This window comes from Anarrhichthys ocellatus, unplaced genomic scaffold (genome assembly GCF_004355925.1).
Source record: "Anarrhichthys ocellatus isolate YVR2014 unplaced genomic scaffold, GSC_Weel_1.0 scaffold2, whole genome shotgun sequence".
Taxonomy (NCBI): domain Eukaryota; kingdom Metazoa; phylum Chordata; class Actinopteri; order Perciformes; family Anarhichadidae; genus Anarrhichthys; species Anarrhichthys ocellatus.
In genome coordinates, this window is record NW_022280032.1 from 11,735,144 (window position 1) to 11,747,149 (window position 12,006).

Here is a 12,006-nt window from a genome sequence, read left to right on the forward strand (position 1 = left end):
TGTGTGTGCGTGCGTGCGTGCGTGCACATACCTGCCGTGAGCCCAGTGTGACCAGACTGATGTCCTTGCTGAAGGGGCTCTTCTGAACCTCATGGACAAATTGGGCCAGCTGGGAGTGTGTGCGACTGCAGTAGTAAATCTGAGAACACGCATATGTAATGCATGACACTCACCCTTACAGTTATTAAAGTTACAATGTGACATCTCTCTCTCTCTCACACACCTTAGTAACATGTTCTTCAACCAGCTCGTCGTCGGCGTCATCCTCAGCACCACAAAATCTGAGCACGAGAGCAAACACACCCTGCTGTCATGTCCGTCACAACATTCGATATGATTGGTAACCAATCAATAATCGGAGGCTGCGCTCACCTGCTCCTTGTCTTTGACTCGTCATCACTCTCATATTCCGCAATGATGAGCTCCTCGTCCTCTTGGTCGCCTTGTGTCTCGGTCTCTTCCTCTGTACTGAGGTGGAGCAATTTGAATGCCTCTTCGTCTTCAGAGCTCTACAGACGCATACATGTATTTATGAAGTTGTAGATTCTTGAGTTAGTGATTGTAAATGCCACCGTGCAGGACCACTTACTTTTCTTTTCATTGCATACTTAAGTTGAACATTGTTTCTGATCATTTCTAATCGTTCTTCCCTCTTCTTTCTTTTCAATTCTTCTTCCTGACACATAAAAAAAAAACACATCCGATAATATTCAAAATCTGAGCAGGTGAGATGTTGAAGTTCCCAGAGATCCGATGCCAAAGACACATCTGAAGTACATTGATAGTCTTACCTTCAACTTTGACACCAAGTCACGCTCTGCCTTTTTCTGAACAAAATCAGTGATCCAGTCCGGCTCTGCTGAGGAGCTCGTGGCGGAGGCCGGAGCAGCAGAAGTGGAAAGAGCTGCTTCTCCTTCATGCAGCAGAGCAGCCGTCTCCTGTCTGCTCTTCTCCTCGTGGTCTCTGAGCCAGCTCAAAGCTCCACATATTAGACTCAGAGACTTGCCCTGAGTTGAAGGACATATATGTTAAAAGAAAAACACACAAAATCATCAATAAAATCGAACGGCTCTTGCTGTAAATCTCTCTTATATACACGCAAACATACACACCGTTCCAGTTGGACTTTCAAAGATTCCAACTTTGCCCTGGTCAAGTGCACTGTACAGGGCCTGCATGAACTGCTCCTGGATGTTATAGGGCTGGTAGGGAAATGGAAATTGGGCCCTGCCATTCTCCATGTTCATGAACCTCCCTGAGAGGTGACATCAGGGTTAACAAAGGAGCCCCTTGATCAACAGAAACACACACACACAGTGTGTTTAGACTGGCTTGTATTAGCTACAAGCTTCACCTCCTGATTGTGATGTTGTGTCTAACATTACAAAGCCAGACGGACAGGCGCCGAATTCTGCTTTTGGATTGGATTCTGCTCATGTGCAGATCAATCTAACGTTAAAGTCATGACGAAGTAACTCTCCGTTTAAATAAAGAGCTACGTGTTATGTCAAGCTGCTAATTTTATTGGTCGTCACTGCGAGCTTTCAAGTTGCCTTGAGAGGAAATCTGTATTAATAGCTGTCTCGGATTCATGGCTAGCTAACTCATAACCTATTCGCTTATTAGCTGGATTCTTACGGTTGTCATATAATAACTACTTACCCGCAGATATTCCTCAGAAAATAGATTTTACTCTGTGGTTATGTTAAACTCCCGGCTATTCAACAACCGCGCCAACAGACAGCAGTGGGGGCGGATTCTGACCAATAGGGAGCAAGATAAACCAAAGAGCGCATGTTTTATTTTGTGCTGTGCTTGCGTGTTCGGTGCTATGTACACGTATGGACTATATTCGTCCTTTAACGCGGGACTATTGAGTTATTACAGAATATTTTAACTAGGTACACTAGTAACTATCTATGTGATGGCATATTATATCTTTAAATGTTGCATTGGCTCAGCTCTTCATAAGTGCACCGCCTTTCCGGGAGATGCTTATATAGTATAAGAAGCGCCACCTACGCGGGTTTAACCCCCAGGTCCTCCTAGAGAGTCTAGAAAATTCTCTGCCCTTTTTTAAGCGCTTGTCAGACGCCACACTGCAACACAACGTGGACTGGAAGTAACCTAACCGATAGCTCGTACTCTACTATCAATATAGATAGAAGTGTGACTGGTGCACGGCGATAGCAGGGTCTCAGCGCAGCTAGCTGGAAACTGTACCGTGTAGTTTTTACTTCAATAGCACTTACAAGTACGTAAGGCTAGCCAACAGCTTTACCCAGCGTTAGCTAGCTAGCTATCGTTGACGTGAGACAGGGTGTCTCCTACTGCGTGGTTTCAGAAGTATAGTTAGCTTTAGCCACCACTACTGAAGCCGGTGCTCATTTTAAAATTGTGGTGCAGGAGTAACGTTAGGAGGGATACATCTGCTTCATGACGATGACTGCAGAGGAGCAGATGAGTGAAGGACAACACGCCATCCCAATGGAGGGAGAGGACATCACACCGAAGAAAGACGGGGGTGTTTTAAAGGTAAGTGATTGTGTTTTTAACTCCAGCTAACGTTAGCTGAGTGGTTAGCTGGCTGCTTGTTGGTTACTCATTCAAATGTGCTAACGTTAGCCGTTGTTAGCGAATTTAACGCGTGCGCTGTTAATACACGGCTCATGGGAGCACAATGTTGACAACACGGTAACACTACGTGTCTTGTTTCCTACCATTGGTCTCATAGCTAAACGTCAACTTCTGGGTGTGCACAACGTGGATAATTAATCAGCCGTTTCAACCGTCCTCACTTCTAGAAGTCTCTGGAGTCCTGGAGAGATTCTTAATGCTCAAACTATTCATGCTCATGGGGACATTTTATATTCACACCCACACGCGCAGGGGTTTACAGCTCACGTTCATTCACAAAGGATTTCGGCAGCTTTGTCTAATGCAAAGTACCAGACAGCAGTGTGTGTACACAGGTGGCGTATATCTGTTGCTGTGAGAACAGTTTTTTTTTTTAACGTCCCTTCATCATTATTTTTTGACAAATCATCTTCTTGGTTTTGCAGCTGGTGAAAAGGGAAGGCACGGGCACAGAGCTGCCCATGACCGGCGACAAAGTGTTTGTACACTACGTTGGCACACTTCTGGATGGTTCTCATTTCGACTCGAGCAGAGACAGAGGAGAGAAGTTCTCCTTTGAGTTGGGCAAAGGTTGGTTTCATATCTGACGGAGACGTTCAGCTGTCATAGTTGCACAGCGCATGTCGGTAATCGGTCTTCTTTGTGTCTAGGTCAAGTAATAAAGGCATGGGACATCGGTGTGGCCACCATGAAAGTGGGGGAGTTGTGCCAGCTCATCTGTAAGCCAGAGTATGCTTATGGATCTGCAGGCAGTCCGCCCAAGATCCCCCCCAACGCCACACTTGTTTTTGAGGTAAGCGTCAGTGATATCGGGTAACGCTGATTATCCATTTTATACTTTCATCCCTGTTTGTTTGTTGTTGTTCACGAATTGTACACCATGATCCTTTATGGGTGTTAAATATTAATTTACACATCTGCACACTTGTAGGTGGAACTGTTTGAATTTCGAGGCGAGGACGTAACCGAGGAGGAGGATGGAGGAATCATCCGGCGCATTATCACTAAAGGGCAGGGATACTCCAAGCCTAACGAAGGAGCTTCTGTGGACGGTAACACATCCAGAGACGGCTATTTCTCAGCTAAAGTTGAAGAAAAAAGATGTTACTGTGTGTGATTATAATAGTATAATTTATGTAGTAAAGTTTCTAACGATAGAAATGTTAGTCTACGTTCTTTATTAAGCTTCAACCAACACGTCAGACCAAAACTCAGTAAATATATGAGGCTGTATTTGCAAATAGATTTTTAAGCCATGAATTTACTTGCAAAAATCGGTTAGATTAAGATAGGTAGGCTATGGTAGATAATAGTGTGCTGTTACAGAAAAGTTTGCACATTTAAAATTTTATGTTATTTGATGCCCAAATGACAAACTCTAATTTGTCTTCCGAGTATCAAACACTCGCCCGTGTAGGCCTGAAAGGCGGCTGCACAGCGTTTTTAGTTTCGTCCTCCCTGGAGAGCAGAGGCTGGAGTCAGCATGAAGTTATATTTATCACAAGAACTTTTTTTTAAATGCAGGTCCAACACCTTGTAATATGTACGATTTACCTCACAAGCACTGAGACGGAAGAGCCAATTGTAATGCAACTTTCACGAGTTACAAAAATCCTCAAATTAGCACAAACTGCTGAAGTGCCTTTAAACTGGACTTCCTGGTTTGTATTTCCTGTTCTCCGTCATTCTCTGCGGTAAGTTGCAGCAACATGCAGAACGGTGCATCTACCTGCTGCCAAACCTGACGGAGTCGTATGTGAGGATTGAGACAGATATAGTACATAAGTAATGTTTTGGCATAAATCAGTGTTTATAACACATGAGCATATAGATAGGGACTGAAAAAAAGTGGATTATTTGAGGAATTTTGCTTCTTTTTTACCTCACCATGATATCTGGTCCCTACTGGAGTCTATTGTAACTGTTTAAATCCAACCTGCTGATTACAATTGTTCACAGCATACATCCATATCCAAGTAAGTATCATTTTGCTGTGATATATTTGCGTTAACAAAGCTAAATATTTAGACAGTTTGGAAATCACTAGTCCTCAGGTGTCATAAACCTCAGAGCTGTCAGTCTACTGCATGCCAACAAGTCTCATTTGTAGCACAAACCCCCTAACCGTCGCATTCTTCCTCCCCTTCAGTAATTGTGGTGGGTTCCTGTGAGGGCCGCGTGTTTGACGAGAGAGAACTGAAGTTTGAGGTCGGAGATGGAGAGGGTCTTGGCTTCCCAGTTGGAGTGGAGAAAGCTATAATGGCGATGGAGCAGGAAGAGGAGGCCCTCTTCAATATTAAGCCTAAGTATGATCAGATGCACAGTTTGTATGTTTCTCTTTCATCAGATCATTCATGTGTTCATCTCTCAAACTGAATTGTTGAATTGGGCTTGTGTTTAGACTAATGTATAACAATGAAAGAACTTAAGCAGCACAATCGTTCAATCTACTCTAGAAGGTAGCGTGTTTCTTTTGCAATGCTGTTTTGATTCAAACTGCAACAGATAACGCTGATATGCTTGAGATAATTAATTGTACGTGTTTTTTGATTTGTAGATACGGCTTTGGTAATGCAGGCAATGCCAAGTATAACATTCCTGGTGGAGCGACACTGCAATACAAAATCAAGCTGACGGCCTTTGAGAAGGTAAACCGATCTTCTGAACACAACTTGGCTTTAGCTGGTCAGTTACATGTCTGCTGTGTCCAGCAACATTCTCCCCTCCAGGAAGTGATTCGTGTGTTTCGGTTTCTTTAGGCGAAGGAATCGTGGGAGATGAACACGGTAGAGAAGCTGGAACAGAGCAGCATTGTCAAAGACAAGGGAACCCAGTATTTTAAGGTGAGCAGTCGGGTATTAACACAGCACACAGCACACCGCTGTAAAGTCATGTTTTCTAATGAACTTATTGCATATGCTTCAGGAGGGAAAATACAAGCAGGCATCAGTGCAGTACAAAAGGATCGTGTCATGGCTGGAACACGAGTCTGGTTTGTCAGAGGAGGATGAAAATAAGGCCAAAGCTTTGCGGTTGGCAGCACATCTGAATTTAGCCATGTGCTTCCTTAAACTACAGGAGCCAAATCAAGTCCTAGAAAACTGTGACAAGGTATTTAATGTCTATTGTTAACACATTTGAACAATTTGTGGACAATTTCTTCAGTAATTGGCAGGTTAAAGACTTGTTAGGTATTTTTATGTTGAGTATTGTACTTAAAAATGTCTTTTTATATGCTACTTTAATACTGTAATATTTCTCTGTACTCTGTTCACAATTGTAGGCTCTGGACCTGCAGGCATCGAATGAGAAGGCTTTGTTCCGAAGGGGAGAGGCACTGTTTGGTATGAAGGAGTTTGACAAGGCAAGAGATGACTTCCAGCAGGTTGCTCAACTGTATCCTGCCAACAAGGCTGCCAAGAGCCAGGTATAAAGCAGTGTTTCTTAAAGAGGATCCCTTAAAACTGGGCTTGTTTTCCTACATTTTACCATCAGGACGAGTTTGTTACAAATAATAATAATAATAAAAAAATTTTTAAAAAAAAACAACATTCAGGGAGTTAAATGAATGTGTCCTTTTTGAGATTCAGGATGTTGCTTATTGTTTTCGACATGACGTGCGCAGTTCTCGGCAACAATACAAAGTAAAAATTATCTTTTAAGTCATATTGACATCATACTAGAAATATGATACATTTCACTAAAGTGTCTTTGTCGAAATCTGTGGAATATGTCACAAACATAAAAAAGAAATTGGCTTTTTTTTTTGCAAATGAGCACGTTTCCCTTTTCCTGTGTAAAATAAATATTGTAAATAATAGCTCATGTCGAATAGGTTTTAGAAGAGCAGTAAAACTCTGAAGACCGTCATTATATATATTTTCTTTTACTGCGCTGTCTCTGAAAATACGATTGTCTGACCTCTCCGTTGTATTCTGCTAGGTGAGCCTTTGTCAGAAACGAATCAAGGAGCAGCACGAGAAGGACAAACGCATCTACGCCAACATGTTCCAGAAATTTGCAGATAGGGATTCAAAGGTGAAGGATTGTGCTTTCTAAAAACGGCCACGTGGCGGTGTGATAAACATGCGTTTAGATTTTCAAAGGGACTGAAGTAAAAATCCCGACTTGATTCATGTTTTCTTTTTTTCTCTCTTGCTCTATCTCTCTCTCTTTTGCTTTCTTTCTTTCTTTTTCTTCATGAACAGAAGGAAGCAGAGACTGTGAAGGGTGAGGGAAAGGCGAGCGACGATGATGGGATGGAAGTTGAGAACGGAGAAAAGGAAGTTGCCAGCGAAGCATAGGCGTAGATAAAGATGCGACTATTGCGGTTCATCTGTGCTTCAGACTTTTGTAACTTCAGCCGTGTGTGTGTGTGTGCGCGTGTGTGTGTGTGTGTGTGTGTGTACATGTGTGAGATCGAGCATGTCAACGAGAGCACTGACTTTAGGAGCGTCTCCGATGGCTCTATTTGTCCCCCGGGCTCTTTGCTTTAGCGGCCACCCAAGCTTGGGTGGGGCTTCTCCAGCTGATAGCACCATGGGACGTGGTTTTAATAAATGAATCATGTGCCACAACAACCCCACCCCTGAAACCTCTCAACCCGCAGCTTTGAACTGTGCATGTGTTGTCACAGCGCTTTGGGTAGGATAAAAGTGTATCCAAGTGTTAAGAGCAGAATTTCACCCGTCAAGGGCTAGACCATTCACCTTGCACTACCCCCTGTCCTCTACCCTTCATGTATTATGTTATCCATTGAACACTCCTCATGGGCCTACTGATCAATTCCTGGAGTTGGGATGGTCGTGTGCATAGATACGTGTCTGAATGTGAGAGTGACTGAGTCCCAAAGTACGTATGTAGCAGCACTGTGGATAGGTGGAGTAATAAGACGTTAACCTGGAATAGCTATCAAACTTTCCGCTTCTTTCTTAATCTAAAGACGGTGCTCCTCTATAACCCCCAGGTTACATGACTGTTTACCTTGACTTTGTACTTTTCTTTTTCTGGTGTTGTGCTTGTGACTTCTTTGTTCTCAAGATGATGAGTACAACCAATGACTTAACTGGAATACGTACATTTTAAAGCAGCTAGAAATGACATGAATTAGCCTCTCCTGGACACACAAGTAATAAAAATTAGTCTTAATTTACTGTAAAAAAAAAAAAAAAAAAATACATGAATGAACGTGTGCTTGTATAGCCTGTTGGAATCAGGCTGTTGAAGATGGTACGCCAGGATAAGAATATGTCAGCCCTGTTCACCGTCAGTCAACAGCACCTGTAGAGTGGGGCAGAAGCTGAATTAGGGGGGTTAGTTTAAAACTGGTCCATGGATTGTGTGTTGAGTTTCTTTGTCTTCTGGAAGGGTCACTGCTTGGTCTGCCCTGACAGAAGTATATAATAAAGAATAGCTACAATTTGATATTGTGTGTTCTTTTTTTTCCCTTGCCCTGTCTTGAAAAAAACTGGGAACCTGTCAAATATAATAAGGAATCTGCTGACAGTTGGTATTTCACAGGAGCGATTAATCCAGCCAATTTTTTACACCATGATATGGAACTTTTAATACATTGATTTACAGCACTTGTTTTGATTGATTTAAATAATGAGAATACAGTTTGTATTTACATTTGAAGCCCAGTTTGAGCTTCAGATTGAATTCATTGCATTAACTCTGACTGAAATTGAGATATTACTCATTCTTAGTTTTCAAATGTTTACTAGACATTTTAGATGATTTGTCGACAAGCAAAAAGTGAATTGGTAAATCGTACAATTAAACTATTTAAAGCAGAACTTCCAAGGTCAAAATAATGTCGCCTTTAATTTCTTTATATTGTGTATCAATGATTTTTGCACTGTTCAAAGTAAAGTTATTGAATAATAATGGGAACATTGCTAGAGGCAGCACTAAATGGCTTTGGAGATGCACTAAAAGACCACTGTCCACAAAATAGGATTAAACGGCATCAGCGTGTAAGCATTTCTATTTGAGGCTTTTGTGTATTTTGAAAAAGACCCTATAGTGTAAAATGTGTTTTTGCACAGTTTTAATTATTTGACCCAGTGTGTACCTGCAGCTGTCATGAGGTCAGAGTCTTCTTTTCCAAGGACAGACGGGATCTGATCTGATCCTCCAGCTCTCTCACAGGGACACCGGTGTCAGTTTACGGATGTGCTCTGTCTACAGTGTGATAACTGCCAAGAACGGTTGTTTTCTCTACAGGTGGCTGTATTTGAGTTATTGTCGGCTGGATGTTTGCTTTCTTTTGAAGCGTCTTTGTTTTGTGACATAAACTATCAACCCAGGTTTACACAGAAAGGGAGGTGTAGTGATTACTCAGCTGGGAGGTTTTTTTTTATTCTTTTGAGCAACTGGAGCTATCTCTATGTCCTTGGTTTGCTTGCGTGGTGGTATACAGTATATAAGTAATTACCATTATATTCCTTGAGAGTTAACTTGTGTGCCTAATTATTTGATTGCCTAATACCGATTTACGGTAACAGTGATGTCTTTATGCAACTGGTGCGTTTAATGTCGGTGGAAGGAACGGGACTGTCTTTACGTTGTTCCACGCTGAGGGAAATAAACGAACTCTCATTCAACAAACTTGTCTGTGATGATGTACCTAATGCAACGCACATCAAAGGTAATCTAGACGTACAACGAGCGCGTCAACCAGGTCACTCCCTATACACTGTAGCTTCTTTACATTCTATTAGAATGTAAAGAAGCTACATTCTAATACAATGTAACTTCTTTACATTCTAATGTAAAGAAGTTACATTCAAATAGAATGTAAAGAAGTTACAGTGTTTCCTTTTCTTTTCTTTCCACAAGAACGTAATTTTGTCAGGTTGATACAAAAATGTCACTTTACTTCCTGACATTGTTATTTTCCAGAGGGAACGACACCTAAGTAGTTTACAGTACAAGACCGAGCTACTTCAACAATATATATATAACGCATGTAGTTAGGCTACGTAAGCTGACACGATGATACATAAATGTATTGTCATTGCGGTAATTTGTAGTTATCCCTGGACCAGACGTCCTTATTCAGTCTCGTTTAGCGAGCGTAGCTACCGGCTGTCTCAACGACACTCGTCGGTGTCTCCATTGGTTCCCGCTTATTCATTGGTTATCCCGCTTCCCGTGTTTTGAGTGACTGCTCCACTCTAGCAGCGAGTGGGACGGGAACCTGGCACATACCAGCCAGAACTGTCAGGAGAACCTGAATGCTCGTTGCCTACTACAGCAACCACAGGAGCTCTTGCTCGGGCATGTGGCACCGGAATACCAGGGCCCCAAGCTTTCCACTTCCAGCAATTACACCCAGCCCTCCTCCACAGCCCTCCCAGCAGCTACTTCATCTCATACTTTACTCCAGCCATCCTTACTATCTAACCTAATCCATAACATCACTCTCAAAGGTCTTGGTGGGGGGGGGGGGTTGTGGTGCCCGGGTGCTACGACGGATTACCAATCGAAGCTTCCCACAATGCATTTGGCTGAGTGTGCGAGCTACATAATGTTCAAGCCTCGCATCTCAAACATGTTTTCATTTAATACATCTGTAAAATGGGTCTACAACAATACTAACTAAACTGCAAGTTATTTAAAAAGTTGTATTGGTAATATACAGTGAACCTGAAGATATTCAGTCACAACTATGTGCGCATGCACGCATCAATGATTTATTTTTCACCATTAAGTCATAATCACGCTATTAATTATTTGAAGGCAAAATAAGTTCGGCTGTGATCTTTTTCAAGCATCTTCTATCTGTTCCATGTCCTCATGAAGTTGTGTGAAGTGAAGCTGGTGTGAGATTTCACAGTTCACTCCGTTGCTTGTACGGCTTCCTGTGCACTGAAATGTTGGACTAGTCACTAGCCGGAGCAGAGGTCAGGAGGATTTAGTTCTCCTTGAGTGCTCAGTTTAGATCACCGGCTACCCCAGGTCATGGTGGGATTTGACGCGGGATGAGAGCCACCAGTGGCCGCGCGCCCTGGGGATATCCAGGGCACCGGTACATCAGGACAGTTGATCGTGAGTGCTCAGTGCAGGTCAGTGCAGCTCAGTGCAGGAGCCCGTGGCTCGACACCGGAGAGCTGGCAGCTTGACGGCGTGTGTAGTCTGCTAACACAACGGAGGGCAGAGCGGCGGCGTGTAGTCCGTTAACACCACGGAGGGCACGGGGAATTCCCGGACCGACGGACACCGGAGGCAGGCGCTCGAGGCAGAAGATGCAATGGGGTTGAAGCGGGTGAAAGACGGTACGACCTCACAACCCCAGACTGCAGGACCAGAGTTTATATAGTGCCAGGGAAAGCGTTAGTGGGACCTGAGTCTGGTGTGTCAGCCTGCAGGAGGTAATCGGCTGGAGTGGCTGCAGCTGTGTGGCCATGGGAGGTGTCTGGTCTGACAGGGATCCTGACAGAACGCAGTTCATTGCCACACAACAAAGTGCAGCTTCATAAATGACCACAGCGCTGAATCTTTCTGACACATACCAGCAGCATTTTTTAATGCCGTGTGATGGGAGGCAATGACAAATTTCCACGATGTCCAAATATTATGTATAAATATTTGTGTCCAGTAATATAGAATGTATTTGACATCAACTTTTAGTACCCATGAATGATTAAAACAGTGAGAATAGTCAGGTTGGGGTCTGCCAACGACAGAGATGTAACAACACATGAAACACACTTTGAACAAAGCCTGAGGTTTAAACACATTCCTAAGAACTACATTAGGCTAGGATCGGTCTATATTCGTGGGCTGTAGCCCTCGGGGCTTACTTCTAACCTTTTACTCAAGTTTTAAACAACTAGTAATAGCTTGATCGACACACCAACAGCAGCTATTTGTCTCGTCAGAATGTAACCAATGGCAATCTTTGAGACAGATGAAATGTAGATTGTGGATAAAAGAGCTGCAAAGATGCGCCCAGAATTGCGCTCATGCGGCTCACGTTACCATTTTAAGTAATTTGCATGGCTCAACAAAGGCTTGAATAACTATTTCACATTTGCACAGATATATCCTTGTTACATGACATTTTAGGTTTATTTTAATTGGGACAGGTCCATTGCACGGACTACACTTCCACAGACTGTACTGCCTAAGCTTGTTGGTAATGCCCGTCCATATCTGTATTCTGTCAAATCTTGGTGAGCTTTTTTTAAATGCAATTATGAAATTTAAAATTGCTGGACTTTAATCAAATTGTTTCAACCGTTTATCCATCACGTTAAGCAAATTGTTTCAACCGTTTATCCATCACTTTTTAGTCAAACCCGTTATAAATGGAACAGGGCTGTGTTTAAAGCGTCCTCTGAGAAGTGGCATGAACCAACA

The 12,006-nt window shown here is 42.8% G+C and overlaps 2 protein-coding genes across 4 annotated transcripts in view; one reads left to right on the forward strand and one right to left on the reverse strand.

Annotated features, from left to right (window-relative positions):
- Positions 1-1,740, reverse strand: part of ddx11 (DEAD/H (Asp-Glu-Ala-Asp/His) box helicase 11) — an 8,041-nt gene extending 6,301 nt beyond the window's left edge. For both annotated transcript variants that reach the window (XM_031867038.1, XM_031867029.1), the window contains exons 1-7: positions 1,663-1,740; positions 1,113-1,289; positions 792-1,007; positions 590-676; positions 373-509; positions 224-281; positions 32-139 (exon numbers count right to left, since the gene is read on the reverse strand). In XM_031867038.1, coding sequence (XP_031722898.1) covers positions 32-139; positions 224-281; positions 373-509; positions 590-676; positions 792-1,007; positions 1,113-1,247 — 741 coding nt within the window. In that variant the 5' untranslated portion in view covers positions 1,248-1,289; positions 1,663-1,740. The remainder of the gene's footprint in view (positions 1-31; positions 140-223; positions 282-372; positions 510-589; positions 677-791; positions 1,008-1,112; positions 1,290-1,662) is intronic.
- Positions 1,741-2,049: 309 nt separating this feature from the next.
- On the forward strand, positions 2,050-8,061 carry fkbp4 (FKBP prolyl isomerase 4). Of its 2 annotated transcripts, none has more exons than XM_031870613.1 (11): positions 2,050-2,535; positions 3,063-3,207; positions 3,288-3,430; positions 3,569-3,689; positions 4,787-4,943; positions 5,195-5,285; positions 5,397-5,480; positions 5,563-5,748; positions 5,921-6,064; positions 6,580-6,675; positions 6,846-8,061. In XM_031870613.1, the coding sequence occupies exons 1-11, from the start codon at positions 2,437-2,439 to the stop codon at positions 6,939-6,941; spliced, it is 1,362 nt and encodes a 453-aa protein (XP_031726473.1). In that variant the 5' UTR covers positions 2,050-2,436; the 3' UTR covers positions 6,942-8,061. The 2 variants fall into 2 exon arrangements, with proteins under 2 accessions (XP_031726473.1, XP_031726482.1); XM_031870622.1 differs by having other exon boundaries at positions 6,849-8,061.
- The last annotated feature ends 3,945 nt before the right edge of the window (positions 8,062-12,006 follow it).

What these genes read in the sequence shown, in the direction of transcription:
- fkbp4 (XM_031870613.1), top strand. Translation starts at nt 2,437, where the DNA reads ATGACGATGACTGCAGAGGAGCAGATGAGTGAAGGACAACACGCCATC. An exon ending in TCCTAGAAAACTGTGACAAG is followed by an intron (nt 5,749 to 5,920) that starts GTATTTAATGTC and finishes TCACAATTGTAG; the next exon opens with GCTCTGGACCTGCAGGCATC. An exon ending in TTGCAGATAGGGATTCAAAG is followed by an intron (nt 6,676 to 6,845) that starts GTGAAGGATTGT and finishes CTTCATGAACAG; the next exon opens with AAGGAAGCAGAGACTGTGAA.